The sequence below is a fragment of the Phacochoerus africanus genome, chromosome 6, assembly GCF_016906955.1.
Source record: "Phacochoerus africanus isolate WHEZ1 chromosome 6, ROS_Pafr_v1, whole genome shotgun sequence".
Taxonomy (NCBI): Eukaryota; Metazoa; Chordata; class Mammalia; order Artiodactyla; family Suidae; genus Phacochoerus; species Phacochoerus africanus.
Window position 1 is genome coordinate 94,704,051 of NC_062549.1, and position 19,362 is coordinate 94,723,412.

A 19,362-nucleotide genomic window follows, 5' to 3' on the forward strand; every position below is an offset into this window, starting at 1 on the left:
GCTACAGCTCTAATTCGACTCCTAGCCTGTGAACTTCCATATGCCACAGGTGTGGCCATTTAAAAAAAAAAAAAAAAGGAGTTTCTATTGTGGCTCAGCGGTTAATGAACCTGACTAGCATCAATGAGGACACAGGTTTGGTCCCTGGCTTCGATCAGTGGGTTAAGGATCCAGTGTTGCTGTGAGCTGTGGTGTAGGTCGCAGATGTGGCTTGGATCCCAAGTTACTGTGGCTGTTGCGTGGGCTGCCAGCTACAGCTTGGATTGGACCCCTCGCCTAAGAACCTCCATATGCCAAGGGTGCAGCCCTAAAAAGACAAAAAAAAAAAGGAAAATGAATTAATTTAAAAATAAAATTCAGAATATGCAAGTCATTAAGAAAAAGGCAGTCCAGTTTTTAAATAGTTAAAAGTACACATCAAAGAGTGTAATATAAAAGTGGTTAATAATATAAAATGCTGCTTAGTCTAGTCATCAGAGAGATATTAAATAAGCCATGTTAAAAATCCACTCCTAACCAAGGGAAAAAGTGTACTTCATTTTTAAGTATAAATATGGTACAGGAGTTCCCACTATGGCACAGTGGGTTAATGAGCCAGCTTGTCCCTGTGGAGGTGGTATTGCAGTGGGTTAAGGATCCCAAGTTGCCACAGCTGTGGTGTATGTCTCAGCTCTGGCTTGGATTCAGTTCCTGGCCCAGGAACTTCCAAAGGCTGTAAATGTGGCTGAAATAGTTTAAAAAAATAAAATAAAAAACTGCAATGTTGTTTATTAGCAAAAAGCAAAAAAATCTGGCTTTTCTACAGTGGGAGAAAAAAAATTAAATAATAGGATTTTTGGAGTTCCTTTTGGGGCTCTGTGGTAATGAACCCGAATAGGGATCCATGAGGATGGAGCTTCAATCCCTGGCCTGATTCAGTGGTTTAAGGTTCTGGTGTTGCGGTGAGCTGTGGTATAGGTCACAGACGTGGCTCGGTACCTGAGTTGCTGTGGATGTGGTCTGGGCCGGCAGCTGCAGCTCCAATCAGATCCCTAGCCTGGGAATTTCCATATGCCACAGGTGTAGCTCAAAAAAGACAAAAAAAAAAAAAAAGAATAGGATTTTCCTTGTGGCGCATCAAGTTAAGGATCTGGCATTGTCACTGCAGCAGCTTGGGTTGCTGCTGTGGTGTGGGTTCAGTTCCTGACCCAGGAAATTCCACCTGCTGCAGGCACAGCCTAAAAACTCTACTACATACCCTCCAAAAGGACTACAATCAAAGAATGATAATTTAAGATGTTGATGAGTGTAACAACATAACTGCTCAATAGTGCTACTGCTGGTGGAAATATAAATTGATGAAACAACTTATAGAAGATGTTTTCCAGTGCCTGCCAAAACTGAACACATCCAGTAACTCAGCAACCCACTCCTACTTATATCCCCAATGTAAGTGAATATTTATGTCAAAAGACATGTGTAAGAATATCCACAGGAATCTTTTTGATAATAGTTAAAAACTGCAAGCAATCCAAATATTTATCAGCTTTAAAATAGTTATATAAATTGTCCTAAGTTTATATAATGGAGTGCTATACAGCAATGTAAAGTTGTATTACAATCCAGTGTAACATTGAAAGAAGGTAGGCATGTAATTGTCTATAATATATTCTGTATTATTCCATTTATTTAAAGTTTAAAATGGACAAAACTATATTTTCTGTGGGGATACAGATTAAAATAATGGCAATCCTTTTTGGGTAGTATACTGACTCGGAAAGAGGCCCTTTCTGGAAGCTTATACAGGTGTACAGATAAATCAAATTCAGCAAGCCATATATACATTTAGCATTTGTGTATTTTGGGGAGTTCCCATTGTAGCTCAGCGGGTTAAGAATGTGCCATCTTCTCTGGGAGAATGCAGGTTCAATCCCTGGCCTTGCTCAGTGGATTAAGGATGTAGTGTTGCCACAAGCTGCAGCTTGGGTCACAGATGCAGCCTGGATCCAGTGTTGGCCATAGTTGTGGCGTATACCTCAGCTGCAGCTCTCATTCAACTCCTAGCCCAGGCACTTCTCTGTGCCACAGATACATGAAAAGAAAAGGAAAAAGACTTGTGTATTCTATTCTATGTAAGTTATGCCTCCCCCCAAATTTTTAATACAGTATGTTCGATTTTTTTTTTTTTTCTTTCTAGAACTGCACCCGTAGCACATGGAGGTTCCCAAGCTAGGGGCTGAATTGGAGCTACAGCTGCCGGCCTCCGCCACAGCCACAGCAGCACAGAGTCCAAGCCGAATCTGTGGCCTACACCACAGCTCACAGCAACACCAGATCCTTAGCCCACTGAGTGAGGCCAGGGATCGAACCCACAACCCCATGGTTCCTAGTCAGATTCGTTTCCGCTGCGTCACAACAGGAACTCCCAACATGTTCAAATTTTAAATGTTACAGTATACACCCAGGTTAGCAAATCTTGGGACATAGCTGTGTGACAGTAAAAACTTACAAATACCTGGAGGGGGTTTGTCTGCCATAATGGGCCAGCTACTGGTATAGACCAAAAATGCTTTCTGAATTTAGAAAAAAAGAATATCAAAAACTAAAGATAATAGATAGATTTGATAGAGGTAGTATCCTAGCTAAATGTCAATGTGTTCCACCTTGGCAGGAAGGAAGAGAAGAGAAACTGTGGAATCAAACAGTGTGGGTTTATTGAAACTTTATTCCTACATGACCATGAGCAAACTCTCTAAGACACAATTACCTCATAATAAGATAGGGGTTATAATACCTGTCTTATAAGGTTGTTTTGAGATAACCTGTTATCAGTATGGTTTAGTGGTTAAGATTTTGAAGCCAGCCTGCCTTAATTTGCCTTAATTTGAAACTTGATTCCCTCAGGTATGAGCTATGTGGTTTTGGACACACTTCTTAAATTCTCCATGCCTTAGATTCTTCAATTAGAAAATGGGGGTTATAATACTACCTAATAATAGTACTTTTTTAAATATAGTTGTTGGGAGGACTAAATAAGTTTGTATGATAAAGTATTGTAATCAGTATAACAGGCATTCAATAAATGTTAGCTATAGCATAGCTAACATAGGTCATGTAGAACAGTACATGTAAGCTTATTGATAACTTAGGTAAAATGGAACAGACGAGACATTCATGTATAGGTGAGAAAGATGGAGATTGGTAGGAAATAGAAGATTTTTATAGGTAATCCATAGGAAATAAGTTTATTTAGTAATAGACTAAAGCCGTGTGTTAGAAGGACTTTGAATACGAAACAAGAAAAGTTAAAACCGTCAACAACGTAAGGCATGTTTTCCAGAACCAATTTAGGACTATTAGTTTGTCAGTATTACACAGGCTGGATAGAATAGAAGAGACATTAAAGATGGAGTTATTGGCCAGTTATTGAAAACTTGAGTAGTTGGGTATAGAAACAAAAGTACATTTGAAATCAGTGTACCCATTTTTCTGGTTTTTAGGTATGGTATTATGAATCTTTGCCTTTAACTCTTATTCTTTCCCTGTAGGTCTGTTAATGGAGTATACCGAATTGGACTATATGCTCTTAAAGATATGCCAGCTGGTACTGAACTCACTTATGATTACAATTTTCATTCCTTCAATGTTGAAAAACAGGTAAGAATAATAAATTCAGGAGGGAGTTTGAACTCTGTCACAGTGCTCTTATATAATGTGGGCCTTCAGTGAACATTACTGGTTTGTAGCCACTGAGAAGAAGTACATTGAAGAAGACACTTTTTCACTCTTTACCCCACTTATCTTAGTTACATAGGTCACAGTTATTCTTTCAGAACTCTCTAGAAAGAGACTGCTCAATCGTTTTTTATCTCTAGTCAGTTCTTACCTTTTCTAGTGAAGTTTTTTCAAAATTTAATTTTTTCTTTTCTATTATAGTAGAAACATTTATATTTATTTTACTCTCAGTTTTTTCTCTGTATGGAAATTTCTTGATTCAAACTTACTGTTAGGTGTCCAGATGCTTAGGCATTCTATTTTAACTTTTCAGTGAAACTACAGGCTAAAAGCTTTATTCTCTTTCCTTTCAAAGCAACTGTGTAAGTGTGGCTTTGAGAAATGTCGAGGAATCATTGGAGGCAAGAGTCAACGCATGAATGGACTCACCAGCAACAAAAGCAGCCAGCCAGTATCCACACATAAAAAGTCTGGACGGTCAAAAGAAAAGAGGAAGTCTAAGCACAAGCTGAAGAAAAGGGTAAATAATGATCTCACAGTTTTGCCCAAGCAACTGCTTAGTGACAATTACTGAAATAAGGGAAATATTAAAGGGGGACATCTTGAGAGTAATTTTAATATTTTTTGAGGTGATTTCTGATTGATTTTGTTTTTCCTGCAATCTGGTCCATCTGTTTTTTAGAGAGGCCACCTCTCTGAGGAACCCAGTGAAAACATCAACACTCCAACAAGATTGACCCCCCAATTACAAATGAAGCCAATGTCCAATCGAGAGAGGTAAAAAGGATATTTTCTCACCTGAGCTCCTTAAATTACATGATCTGCTTGTCAGTTTAAAAGTTACTAAACACCTATATAGCTGAGCCATTTCTTTTAAGGATTCAAGGGTGAACTTAGGTAGGGGAAAAATGTATTTTCCCTAATATCTAACTGAAATTTAACATTTCTTTCAAATGTGACTATAGACCAAAATGAAAAGATGTATATATAGTAGTTGAGGTTTCCATGGCTTTGTCACCACTATCTACTTTTTCATATCATGTTAGAGATATTACAGATATCTCAAAATATCATTTACACTCATCTCTACCTCAGAATTACTATGGTTGTTAAACCCACCAGTAGATCTTATGTGTTAAAACTTAATGTTTATTTCTATATCACAGTTTCAGGGTTTTTGTTTAATACTCCAAAAGCTGTGTTTCATGGAGTTCCCTGGTAGCCTAGTGGTTAAGGATTCAACATTGTCACTGCTGTGGCTCAGGTTCAATCCTTGGCCCAGGAATTTCCACCTGCCACAGGGGCAGCCAAAAAAAAAAAAAAAAAATTTTAAAACAAAATTGTATTATGTTGTTTCCATTTAATCTTATGTATTAAAAGTTAATTAAAATTCTAAATACTGTTAACATTGTTTAGAGAAGAGTTACTTGGGCTTCACCAGACTGCCAAAGGAACACATGGCACAGAAAAGGTTAAGAATCCCTGTTTCAGAGTTCCCGTCGTGGCGCAGTGGTTAACGAATCCGACTAGGAACCATGAGGTTGGGGGTTCGGTCCCTGCCCTTGCTCAGTGGGTTAACGATCCGGCGTTGCCGTGAGCTGTGGTGTAGGTTGCAGACGCTGCTCGGATCCCACGTAGCTGTGGCTCTGGTGTAGGCCGGCGGCTACAGCTCCGATTGGACCCCTAGCCTGGAAACCTCCATATGCCGCGGGAGCGGCCCAAGAAATAGCAAAAAAAAAAAAAAAATCCCTGTTTCGTTGATAAATTAACAGAGCAATTAAAAAGTCTTTATTAAAAGGTCTTTAGTGGTCATCTTTACTTTTCCCTTTTTTTGTTTGTTTGTTTTTGTTTTTGTTTTCCTTTTTAGAGCCAAACCTGCAGCATATGGAAGTTCCCAGGCTAGGGGTTGAATCAGAGCTGCAGCTGCTCACCTATCCCACAGCTTGCAGCAACACCAGATCCTGTCAGAAGTAAGAGAAATGTGTATGTCCTGTTCTTCAAACTGTCTTGGGACATTTTTTACATCCTCCCTGACTACACACCTCCAGTATCTTAGAAAGTTCATCCTTATTTATAACTTTACTGTTTTAGCCCCTTTCATTGTTTCACTTTGAATCATAGAAATTTTTTTTTTTGGTCTTTTTGCCTTTTCTAGGGCAGCTCCCACACTGCATATGGAGGTTCCCAGGCTAGGGGTCTAATCAGAGTTGTAGCCACCAGCCTACGCCAGAGCCACAGTAACACGGGATCCAAGCCACGCCTGTGACCTACATCACAGCTCAAGGCAACGCCAGATCCTTAACCCAATGAGCAAGGCCAGGGATCCAACCCGAAACATCATGATTCCAGTTAGATTCGTTAACCACTGAGCCACGACGGGAACTCCAGAAATTTTTAATTTCAGTAAAACAATGAAGATCTAGTCCTATGGTTCTCTGTTTTTGGCTCCATATTACCTTTGGAAGCTTTTAAAAACTCCAGATGCCCAGGCCACACTCCAAACCACTAACACCAGAATTTTCAGAGGTGGAACCTAGGTATCAGTGTATAAAACTTCCCAAGTAACCTCAATGTGGAGCCAAAGTCAGGAACTATAAAATTAGTCTAACTCCATTTTCCGATGCCCATAGTTTGAGACTTATTCAAGATCACACCTATTTATATGTGTTCTAGGGTGAAAATCAAATTATGGAATCACCAAAATTGTATGAAGAGAATCAAGATACACATAACTCGGGAGTTCCCTGTTGGTCTGGTGGTTAGGATTCAGCACTTTCACCACTGTGGCTTGGGTTCAGTCCCTGATCTGGGAACTGAGATTGCACATTAAACTGCTGCATGCTGCAGCCAGAAAAAAATAAAAAAATATGCACATAACTCATTTAAGTTTAGAGATCTGTGTGGAGGCACTGTACCTAATGTATTTTGCCCAGTGCATATCCATCTTAAAAATTTTTGCCTTCTGGAGTTCCCGTCGTGGCTCAGTGGTTAATGAATCCGACTAGGAACCATGAGGTTTCGGGTTCGATCCCTGCCCTTGCTCAGTGGGTTAAGGATCCGGCGTTGCCTTGAGCTGTGGTGTAGGTCAGCAGACGTGGCTCGGATCCCGTGTTGCTGTGGCTCTGGCGTAGGCTCTCAGCTACAACTCCGATTAGACCCCTAGCCTGGGAACCTCCATATGCCGCAGGAGCAGCCCAAGAAATGGCAAAAAGACAAAAAAAAAAGTTTGCCTTCATCTGCCATTCCAGTTCTCGTTATAGCTGATCCTAAGCATATACTTCATCTTAACAGCCTCCTCTAGAATTTGTACAAATACTCCATATAGCTCTGCCTTCAAGTCAGCCTGCTGCTTTGATTGCCAAAATTCTTGCAGCTTTTAGGTGGTATCTGTCAGATTATTGTAAATGTCATAGAGAAATGTTTCATGTTATATAAAAAACAAATCAAGGTGCAAAATTGAATAATGTGGAGTTCCCTGATGACTTAGCGCTTAAGGATCTGGCATTGTCGATGCTGTGGCTCCTGTCACTGCTATGGCACAGGTTTGATTCCTGGCTAGGAACTTCTGCATGCCATGGGCATGGCCAAAAAAAAAAAAAAATACCTTTGGCTAGTGTAAACTGAGATTGCAATGGAAGGAAGTTTCCTGAAAGGTGCAGTATCTCTGGAATTTGAGTGGTTCAGAGGAAGTAGTAACTATAAAGATTATGAAAATAGATGATTGTTACAAGAGGCTATTGATAAACCAAAGAAAGACAATGAAAGGCTAAGGCTGATTAAACACCTGCATCATATGGAAGTTCCCAGGCCAGGGGTCAAATCAGAGCTGCAGCTGCCAGCCTGCACCGTGGCCACTGCAACGCAGGATCTGAGCCGAGTCTACAACCTACCCCACAGCTCAAGGCAACGCCATATCCTTAACCCACTGAGTAAGGGCAGGGATCAAACTCATCCTCATGGATAATCATCAGATTCATTTCCTCTGCACCACAATGGGAACTCCTAAACGCCAATTTAATGTAAAGTCTAAAGCCAGAGAGTCTAAAGGCAGAAGGCAGAGAAGTCAAAGGATTGGCCTATGAGCTTTAGTCCTCTGTCCTGTAGTCACAGTTCATTTTTAAAAAACCTGAATGTTTCCCCATATGTAATTCTCTTTATAATAGCTAATTTCGCTGATGAGTATTCATTTATATCATCATAACAGTGGCTTACATAGAGTAGACATGTAATAGATGCTTATTGAATTGATGAATAAAGGAAATCCTTCCTTCCTTCCTTGCAGGAACTTTGTATTAAAGCATCATGTGTTCTTGGTCCGAAACTGGGAGAAGATTCGGCAGAAACAGGAGGAAGTAAAGCACACCAGTGATAATATTCATTCAGCATCATTATATACTCGTTGGAATGGCATCTGCCGAGATGATGGGAACATTAAGTCTGGTAAGGCCTGGAAATGTTCTTATTATTGCCATAAGATTGCCTCAGAAGTGATTTTAATCATTTTCAAGCAGTCTATTCAAAGATTCTCTTTAGTCTGAACCAAAAAAGTTAAAATCCAACTATACAAGCATCAATCGGCAATAACCTGTCCATCCCAGCTCTTCAACTTCCCTGTCTCTACTCTAAGGAGTAGGAAGTAAACCCCCTTCCACAGCCTCTCAAACCTCACCTACAGCCTGAAAGTTAGTAGACATGAGATAGGTAGTAGTCCTCTTGTTCTCTCCTACCTACAAAAAGACTTGCAGACAGGATAAATAGTGATGCCAAATACAGGAGAAAGTGACACGTGTTAATTTCAGTACTTTCTTTTCCCCTACATTTAGATCAGCGTTATACACAAAGATCTTTACATTTCCTTTTTCTGACCTTCACGAATGAATAGTGTACCAGCACTCCTGATTTCAGATCTAGTATCTAGAACAGTCTGAATGTAGAGAAACTTACAAGTCCAAGCATCCTTTCTACCTGGGAATACAGTATTCAAAAGCTCACACTCTTCTTTTATTCTTTCCTTCTTTCCCTCTAAAGGTACAAGCATTCCACATGGTGTATGAGGCAGTATGCTGAGTGGGAACTAGGTTGATTTAGAACTTTGCCCAGAATCTTCTATTTTCTCAGATTTGATTGGCATACATTCTCTGAACTTATTTTCCAGTTAGTCAAATCTTGTGATAATAACAATAATTATTTCCTGGGTCTTTATTATTATAGGTCAGGTACCAAGCTAAAACACATTAAAACATTATTTCATTTAGTCTACTCAGATTACCTCTTGAGGAAAATACAGGTGTACCTCATTTTTTTACACTCACTTTATTGCACTTCACAGATTTTCTGTAAATTGAAGTTTTGCCCCAACTCGGCTTATTCTTGTAATATTTCAGAAGTTTTCATTTTGTGTGTGTGTACTTTATTATTATTATTTTGGCCACACTTATAGCATGTGGAAGTTCCTGGGCCAGGGATCAAACCCTAGCCACATCCGTAACCAGAACTACAGAAGTAACAGTGCCAGATCCTTAACTACTTTGCACCAGGGCACTCCCAAATGTTTTCATTATTACTATTTATCTTTTGTTGATTTGTGATCATTGATCTTTGATGTTACTATTCTAATTGTTCCGGGATATCACGAACCATGCCCATGTAAGGCGGTCAACTTGTGTATGTTCTGACTGCTCTGCCAGCCACCCATTCCCCCATCTCTCTCCCTTTTCTCAGGTCTCTCTATCCTCTGAGACACAACAAAATTGAAATTAAGCCAATTAATAACACTATAGTGATGACCTCTAAGTGTGTGAGTGAAGGGAGAATCACACATCTCTCATTTTAAAATCTCAATTTAAAATCATTTCTAAATCAAGCTTTGTGAGGAAGGCATGTCTAAAGCCAAGACAGGCAGAAAGTTATTAGGCCTTATGTGCTAAACAGTTAGCCAAGTTGTGAACGCAGAGGAAAAGTTCTTGAAGGAAGTTAAAAGGGCTACTCTAGTGAACACACCAACAATAAGAAAGCAGAACAGCCTTATTGCAGATATGGAGAAAGTCTCAGTGGTCTGGATAGTAGGTCAGACCAGTCACAACAATTCCGTTAAACCAAAGTTAGAACCCAGAGCAAGGCCCTCACTCTCTTCAGTTCTGTGAAGGCTGAGAGATGTGAAGAAGCTGCAAAAGAAAGTTTGAATCTAGCAGAAGTTGGTTCATAAGGTTTAAGGAAAGAAACCATCTCTATAACATCAAAGTGCAACATAAAGCAGTGAGTACAGATGTAGAAGCTTCAGCAAGTTATCCAGGAGATCTAAGATAATGCAGGTGGCTACACAACAACAGAGTTTCAATGTAGGAAAAAACAAATAGCCTTCCATTGGAAGAAGCTGCCATCTAAGACTTTCACAGCCAGAGAGGAGATGTCAGTGCCTGGCTTCAAACTTCAAAGGACAGGTTGACTCTCTCTTGTTAGGGACTAATGCAGCCAGTGACTAAGTTGAAGCCAGTGGTCATTTACATTTCCAGAAATCCTAGGGCCCTTCAGAATGATGCTAAATCTACGCTGGCTCAGCCCTTTTAAAAAGAATAACACAAAGCCTGGGTGACAGCACATCTGTTGACAACATGGTTTACTAAATATTTTAAACCAATTGTTGAGACCCAGTGCTCAGGATAAAAGATTCCTTTCGAAATGTTACTGCTCATTGACAATGCACCTGGTCTCCCAAGAGCTCTGATGGAAATGTACAACGAGATTCATGTTGCTTTCATGCAAGGCTTCAGCTGCTACAGACAGTGATACCTCCAATGGATCTGGGCAAAGGAACTTGAAAACCTTCTGGAAAAGATTCTAGATGCCATTAAGAACATTCATGATTCATGGGAAGAGGTCAGACTATCAGCATTAACAGGAGTTTGGAAGAAGTTGATTTCAGCTCTCATGGCTGACTTTGGAGTGGGGGGTGGTGTTCAGAACCTCAGTGGAGGAAGTAATTGCAGATGTGGTGGAAATAGCCAGAGAATTAGAGCTAAAGGGGGAGCCTGAAGATGTGGCCGAATTGCTGCAATCTCAAGGTAAGATTTTTCATGGATGAGCAAAGAAAGTTGTTTCTTGAGCTAGAATCTACTCCTGGTGACAGTGCTTGAAGATTATTGAAATGGCCACAAAAGATTTAGAATATTACATAAACTTAGTTGCTAAGGCAATGGCAGTGGCAAGGTTTGAGAGGATTGACTCCAATTTTGAAAGTAGTTCTATAGGCAAGATGCTGTCAAAGAGCACTGCATGCTGTGGAGAAATTGTTTGTGAAAGGAAGAGTCAAAGATGCATCAAACTTGGAGTTTCCATCATGGCTTAGCGGTAACAAATCCAACTAGTATCCATGGAGGATGCAGGTTTGATCCCTGGCCTTGCTCAGTGGGTTAAGAATCCAGCATTGCCATGAGCTGTGGTGTAGGTCGCAGACACCGCTCAGATCCTACATTGCTATATAGCCTAGGAACTTCCATATGCCTTGGGTGTGGCCCTAAAAAGCCAAAAAAAAAAAGATGTAGCCAACTTCATTGTTGTTTTATTTTAAGAAATTGCCAGAGTACCCTCATGGCTCAGCACGTTAAGGATCTGGCATTGTCACTGCTGTAGCTCTAGTTACTGCTATGGCTCAAGTTCCATCCCTGGTCCTTAAACCTCTACATGCAGCATGCCGCAGGCACAGCCAAAAACATAAATAAATAAGAGAAATTGCTACAGCCACCCCAGCTTTCAGAAACTACCACCCTGATCAGTCAGCAGTCAACATCAAGGCAAGTCTTCCTCCAGCCCCAAAAAGATTACAATTCATTCAAGACTCAGATAGATGATGGTTAGCATTTTGGGCAATAAAGTATTTTTTAATTAAGGTATGTACATTGTTTTTTTAGACATAATGCTGTTGCACACTTAATAGACTGCAGTATAGTATAAACATAACTTATACATGCACTGGGAAACCAAAAACTTCATGTGACTCCTTTTATTGCAATATTTGCATTATTGCAGTGGTCTAAAACCAAATCTGCAGTATCTCTGAGGTATTAGCATGCCTGTGCTACTCCTATTCTCATTTTACATTTCAGAAGCTGAGACACAGTTTAAGTAACTTGCCCAAAATCAGACAGCATGTAAGTTGTGAGGCCAGAATTCTAAAGTGGGCAGACTCATTTTGAAACCCAGATTTGCAACTACTGTACTCTTAACATTTGGCCCATTAGTAAGATCCCTCTAAATTGCAGCATTTGTCTCTCTCGTAGACTCCAGTTCTGATTTTTCTTTGAGGAGGAGAAAAAGAACTCCATGACCAAAAGAATTCCATGACTACTAATCTACTTAGTCACTTCAAGGAAAATAGAGAAAATAGGAAGAATCCATTGCAGAAAAGAAAGCCACATAGAGCTCCTCTTTTCCTGAAACTAATTTTCATTTTATTGTTCTAGATGTCTTCATGACCCAGTTCTCCGCCTTGCAGACTGCTCGATCTGTTCGAACGAGACGGTTGGCAGCAGCAGAGGAAAATATTGAAGTAGCCCGGGCAGCCCGCCTTGCCCAGATCTTCAAAGAAATCTGTGATGGCATCATCTCTTATAAAGGTGACCATATTTACTCCAAATTCATTCACCTGAGACATCCAAAACCAAGAACACATGAAAGTGTACAATTAAGAATTTAGGAGTTTATTTAATTCTTCCTTTTGTCAGAGTGTAGAATTATTGGACTAAGTATATAGTCTTTAGGAATTATGGTCCTTAAATCCCTACATCTTTAGGTTAATTTTCTCTATTTACTGGAATTTTACCATAGTTAAGTAGTATATTTAGAGATCACATTTTTTAGCTGTAGGTTAGAAAGAAGTAGCTCTTTGTCTTAGATAATTTTCCTGAATGAGACATTGAATTAGCAATTTAAGAAAAAGTATTACAAATGTAAGATATCAGTAATTCTTAATTTTTTTAAATGAGAGTTGCAGCAATTACTTCAAGTACTCTCTCTCTTTTTTTTTTTTTTTTAATCTTTTTTGCTATACCCATAGCATGTGGAAGTTCCCAGGCCAGGGATCGAACCTGTGCCACAGCAGCAACCCAAGCAGCAGTACTGAAAATGCAAGAGCCTTAACCCGATAGGCCATCAGAGAACTTCCCTTAACCTTTTTTGATTGACAGATATTTTTGAGAATAAAATTGTAGGCTCTTTCCCCAGAAAAATGTTATATATATAATTTTGCATATGTTTTGGAGGGTTCACAGGCCCTAACCTCTACATTAAGGAAAAGGACATAAAGTTGCAATAAAGTTACTTTAAAAGCATTTTCAGGGGTTCCCGTTGGGGCTCAGTGGGTTATGAACCCAACCAGTATCCATGAGGATGAGGTTCGATCCCTGGCCTTGCTCAGTGGGATAAGGATCTGGGCATTACTGTGGGCTGTGACGTAGGTTGTAGACATGGCTCAGATCCTGCGTTGCTGTGGCTGTGGTATAGGCTGGCAGCTGCAGCTCTGCTTAGACCCCTATCTCAGGAACTCCCACATGCCGCAAGTACAGCCCTAAAAAGTAAGAAAAAAGTTTAAAAAAAAATTTTTTTTCATGCAAACATATTTACCCCACTCCTTTCCTTATTCCAAGATACATATCTTGGATGTGTGTTGGGGGCGAAGGTAGAAAAAGAGAGTTGTTAATTTTAGATATGGAATTTGGTAATGCCCATGACTTTTTCTGACCAGGATGTTTTGAGACACTTAAAATAAGAGATTGGGGAGTTCCTGTCATGGTGCAGCAGAAATGAATCCATGAGGTTGCAGGTTCGATCCCTGGCCTTGCTCAGTGGATTAAAGATCCAGTGTTGCTATGGCTGTGGCATAGGCCAGTGGCAACAGGTCCAATTAGACCCCTAGCCTGGGAACCTCTAGATGCCGTGGGTGCGGCCCTAAAAAGACAAAAAGACAAAATAAAATTAAAATTAAATAAGATAAATAAAATAAGAGATTTGGGGAGTTCCCGTCGTGGCGCAGTGGTTAATGAGTCCGACTAGGAACCATGAGGTTGCGGGTTCGGTCCCTGCCCTTGCTCAGTGGGTTAACGATCCGGCGTTGCCGTGAGCTGTGGTGTAGGTTGCAGACGCGGCTCGGATCCTGCGTTGCTGTAGCTCTGGCGTAGGCCGGTGGCTGCAGCTCCGATTAGACCCCTAGCCTGGGAACCTCCATATGCCGTGGGAGCGGCCCAAGAAATAGCAACAACAACAACAAAAAAGACAAAAGACAAAAAAAAAGAGATTTGGGGAGTTCCCAATGTGATGCAGTGGGTTAAGAATCTGGCTGCAATAGCTCAAGTTGATGTGAAGGCTGTTTCAATCCCCGGCTTGGCGCATTGGGTTGAAGTATCCAGCATTGCTGCAATGCAGCCACAAGAAAGAAAGAAGAGAAAATGACATTTTAACAACTAATTGCAACTTTTTGCCATCAACTTTTTGTTTTGGCTGTGCTCCCAGCATTTAGAAGTTCTCAGGCCAGAATCAAACCTGAGCTATGGCAGTGAATGCTAGATCTTTAACCTACTCTCCCACTTGTTTTATTTATTTATCTACGAAACTATAATTGATGTACAATATTTTAAGTTTACATGTATACAGTGTAGTAATTCACCATTTTTAAAGGTTATACTCCACTTATAATTATTATAAAATACTGGCTATATTCCCTGTGTTGTATAACATATCCTTTCAGCTTATTTTATATATAATAGTTTGTACCTCTTAATCCACTACCCCTCTCTTGCCTGTCCCCATTTCCTTCCCCATACTGGTTTGTTTGTTTGTTTGTTTGTTATAGTCAGCCATCAACTTTTGCTTCCTTTCTTTCCCTAAATTCCAAGGAATTTGGTTTTCTTTCTCTACCTACTATTTATCTTCATATTTTAATGGCTTTTTGCCATTTTGTTAACTGAAAGATGTAGAGAGGAAAGAGGACACCAACATGTCTTAAAGTTTTGTGGCACCTGTTCCCTTTACATTCCCTAAAGATTACACTCTGCTTTTTCAACCAGCCCCATCTGATATAATGTGAAACTGCAGTAGATGTATCTATGTCACTACATTCTGGGCTGAAACAACAGGCTCTTTCTCTCTGTATAGCAAGTTGTTAGAAAATAAGAAAGGGAGTTCCCTGGTAGCACAGCCCCCGCCTGCCCAAAAAAAGTAAGATAGCAAGTGAGAAGCAGCCCCACAGTATGAATTATATTTTCATAATAGAGTAACGGTTATGAGAAGATGGGTTCCATAAGTACTTACAGTAGTAAATTGTTCATTATTTGGGAATTTAGTTAAATCCAAACCAACGAAGTAATATTAACTATGGGCAGTTAATGAGAACTAGAATACATCTCAAAGATCAGATGATCTTTGCCATAAGTTCTGTTGAGTAGGAATTTGCTCCAGCAGCCTAGCTACTGCAGTAAGTTTCTATCTTTCATTCTTCATCAAAAGTTTTCATTACAGGAGTTCCCGTCGTGGTGCAGTGGTTAACGAATCCGACTAGAAACCATGAGGTTGCGGGTTCAATCCCCGGCCTCACTCAGTGGGTTAAGAATCCGGAGTTGCCATGAGCTGTGGTGCAGGTCACAGATGCGGCTCGGATCCCTTGTTGCTGTGGCTCTGATGTAGGCCAGGGTCTACACTCCGATTTGTCCCCTAGCTTGGGAACCTCCATGTGCTTCGGGTGCGGCCCTAGAAAAGACCAAAAAAAAAAAAAAATGTTTTCATTACACAGCTAACATTGTTACCCATTTTAAGTATATACACTATAGCTTTCATATTCCAGGTAATTTAACTACCCGTGTTTCTAAAAAGTCCTTGCATTTTTCACAGGCCTCAAAAAAAATCTTAGATTTTTTTTTCCAAACTTTTAATTTGGGGGTTTCTACTTTTTCAGTTAGGAGTTAAGACTTGCTTCCCTTTTATATTATAATAAGTCCTTCTACTAAACCTTGCATTCTTTTGCAGATTCTTCCCGACAATCACTGGCAGCACCACTTTTGAACCTCCCCCCAAAGAAAAAGTAAGTTCATAAATGTGGGAATCATCTGAGTTTTAGAAAAGCACTAAGTGTACCAGATTGACACCATGGCTTTATGTTCCAGGAATGCTGATTATTATGAGAAGATCTCTGATCCCCTAGATCTTTCCACCATAGAGAAGCAGATCCTTATTGGTTATTATAAGACAGTGGAGGCTTTTGATGCTGACATGCTCAAGGTCTTTCGGAATGCTGAGGTATTTTTCACTGACTTCAAACACAGATTTAAGAGGTTTGTTCTGGGAGTTCCTGCTGTGGTGCAGAGGGTTAATGATCCAGCTTGTCTCTGTGGCATTGCTGGCTCAATCCCCAGCCCAGTGCAGTGGGTTAAGGATCTGGTGCTGCTGCAGCTGTAGCATAGGTGAAGGAACTTCCATATGTGGCCAAAAACAGAAAAAGGAAAAAAAAAAAAAGTTTGGGGAACAAGAACTATTCTAGAGGTTTAGAATTTTTACTCTCTTCTCATACCCTTCATATTTCTGGTTAAGAAAGGAAACAATTTCTTTGAATACCCTTAGGATATAGTGTCCTAAATATTGTAGATATTACAAGGATATATGACTAGAATGGCAAGTTAAATCATATTCCCAAAACAATTTTTGTAAAAACCTAGTTTAGTATTAAACGTTTATGTTTACATAATACAGACATTTTACTACATTTAAATCGTATCTGTAGTTTCTTTACCGAAAACAATAAGTATATGTGGAATACACAGAAATATGTATGGGCAAATAGAAATCTATCTTAAGAATGGAATTGATAAGTATTACACTATAGGTTGTAAAATAGGTGAAGGTCGTTGGAGAGAAGTTGGCCTTGAACTGATTTAAAGGAAAGGATGGAATATTGTAGAATGCATGGAAGATAGAGTATTACTTAGTGATTTTGAAATACCTTGGAGAGGTGTTTGAAGGACAAAAGAGACTATTTAGATGAAGGAAGATTGAGATTGAGGACAAGAAATGAGAGAAAAACAAAAATTGAAGAAGAATTAGAACAATCTTGAATTATAGCATGTTTTCTACTGAAACTCAGCTTCCAAGTATAATTAAACTTGCAGCTTAGTCCCTAGTATCTGCAGGGCAAAAGTAAATAGAGGGTTTCTTCACATTATGCTTGCAATATTTAATCATATTCCATGGTCACTGTATTTTTGATCTGTGGTACAGTAAGGCCAATGACAGGAGTTGACTGACAACAGTAGAGCAGAATGTAAAAATTACCAGGCAGATTCTAGTTTTAATTCAACAGTTTAAGTTGTTTTCAACTGTCTGGCACCTATATTTGATGGTATTAAAAAGCTATTAACCAAAATGGGAGGATAAGGAAAATCCTGCTACCTCTTCAGGTATCTTTTTAAGCCATATTCAGAAGACCAAACATGATTTCTTTCTTTTTTCTTCAGAAGTACTATGGGCGTAAATCCCCAGTTGGAAGAGATGTTTGCCGCCTGCGAAAGGCCTATTACAACGCCCGACATGAGGCCTCAGCCCAAATTGATGAGATTGTGGGAGAGACAGCAAGTGAGGCAGACAGCAGTGAAACCTCAGTCTCTGAGAAAGAGAATGGGCATGAGAAGGACGATGATGTTATCCGTTGTATCTGTGGCCTCTACAAGGACGAAGGCCTCATGATCCAGTGTGACAAGTGCATGGTGAGAGTTAGGAAATGAAGCAGAAGCCTAGTCCTGATGTGACTATATTCAAATCAGCAGGCCTTATTACCTCTTTGGGCTTGGCTTGACAGGCTTTTTATAAACTTTAACTTTCTTTCTTCTTTTTTTTTTTGTCTTTTCTAGGGCCGCTCCCGCAGCATATGGAGGTTCCCAGGCTAGGGGTCTAATCAGAGCTGTAGCCACCAGCCTACACCAGAGCCACAGCAACGCGGGATCCGAGCCGCGTCTGCAGCCTACACCACAGCTCATGGCAACGCCGGATCGTCAACCCACTGAGCAAGGGCAGGGACCGAACCCGCAACCTCATGGTTCCTAGTCGGATTCGTTAACCACTGCGCCACAACGGGAACTCCAACTTTAACTTTCTTGATTTCTGTTATCCCTTCCTGTTCTTCCTCTTTTTTTTTTTTTTTGTTTGTTTGTTTGTTTGTCTTCTTTCTCCCTTTTTATACCTCTCCCTCCCTTTCATTTTATCCTTCCCTTCATTTTTTACCTCCTGTTCTTTCCACCCACTTTGCACTGCACCCTGCTAACAGTCTAGATCAAGAAGAATATTATTTAGGATGGTGCTTTACTTGGAAAACATTAGAGGTACTATATATAGCATTAATACAGATGGAGTGCAGTATATAGAGCTTCTGATGAAGGAATCAAGGCCTGGATTTGAGCCCTGGTATCCCCATTTGATATATCTAAACTCATTACCTTATAGGGAAAGTGGAGCTATGAGTAACACATAGGATTGTTGGGAGGATATAATTAGAGAAGGGTAAGTAAAAATATTTTGTAACGATTAAGCCTTCCACAGTGGCTAAATCGTTGATTGTATTACCTAGTAAGTAATAGATTGGTACTGTATTTATTCCTGTTCTTTATCCATCCCCTTATTTTGTTTGTCCAGATCTATGTATTATGAACCAATCTATGTACGTATGTTCAGATAAATCCTTATTTTCTTTTCCCCCCATTTTACCGTTTATCTCTTCGTTTCTTTCTTACCACCTTAACCCTTAGTTCCTATTTTACTTTACCCTGTCCCCATTACTAATTGTTTTATGCCCCCAGGACTTCTCTCTGTAGGGCTAACCCACTACACACACACCTTTTTTTCCTTAGGTGTGGCAGCACTGTGACTGTATGGGAGTGAACTCAGATGTGGAGCACTACCTTTGTGAGCAATGTGACCCGAGGCCTGTGGACAGAGTAAGTTGCCCTCTGATAATTCTCTAATAAAAGTAGGAGATGTGGCACATTGTATCTCATCTTCCCTGCTCCTGATGCACTCAGTTTGCTTTGGTAAGTTGTTCTCCCTCTCTACACCTCAGTTTCTTACACTTCACATTGAGGGTAATAATTCTGCCCTTTCTTTTCTCAGGAATGGGACCAAAGGTAGAATATTTAAAATTTATGGAAGAATAGTACTATAGAAAACTGATATTTATAAACACTGTCAACTGTCCATAAAAGAAGTAGCTTGTAAAGTCCAGAACTTGAGCACTCTAAGTATCATTATGTTAAGCAGTGTTTAAATGAAAAGAGCGCTAGACTCAGGTTAATCTTAGGCCTACTTTTTAGGAGACATTGCCCAAGTTATTAAATGAGTTTTGGCTTGGTTCTGCCATATTTATATGTGTGATCTTGGGCAAGTCATTTCTATAAAATGAAGTATTTAGGCAGTATTCCTTATTAGCAGTGCTATTCTCGTTTTGAGTGGACAGTTCTTTGTTGTGAGGGATACACTGGAGAATGTTTGGCTTGCTTGGCCCTTGGGCACTAAATGCTAGTAGCCTCCTCCAGTCATTATGACAATCAAATTCCCCATTCACACATTTTCGTATGCCCTTTAGATGACACAGAGCAGACACATAATTTGTGCTTCTTAGAA

The 19,362-nt window shown here is 39.9% G+C and overlaps 1 protein-coding gene across 6 annotated transcripts in view; it reads left to right on the forward strand.

The window, feature by feature from the left end:
• Window positions 1-19,362, forward strand: part of ASH1L (ASH1 like histone lysine methyltransferase) — a 185,672-nt gene that overhangs the window by 157,182 nt on the left and 9,128 nt on the right. For all 6 annotated transcript variants that reach the window (XM_047784346.1, XM_047784348.1, XM_047784345.1 and 3 more), the window contains 9 exons: window positions 3,528-3,636; window positions 4,070-4,234; window positions 4,397-4,491; window positions 7,997-8,154; window positions 12,174-12,326; window positions 15,727-15,781; window positions 15,864-15,996; window positions 17,208-17,456; window positions 18,594-18,680. In XM_047784346.1, the coding sequence (XP_047640302.1) occupies window positions 3,528-3,636; window positions 4,070-4,234; window positions 4,397-4,491; window positions 7,997-8,154; window positions 12,174-12,326; window positions 15,727-15,781; window positions 15,864-15,996; window positions 17,208-17,456; window positions 18,594-18,680 (1,204 nt within the window). The remainder of the gene's footprint in view (window positions 1-3,527; window positions 3,637-4,069; window positions 4,235-4,396; window positions 4,492-7,996; window positions 8,155-12,173; window positions 12,327-15,726; window positions 15,782-15,863; window positions 15,997-17,207; window positions 17,457-18,593; window positions 18,681-19,362) is intronic.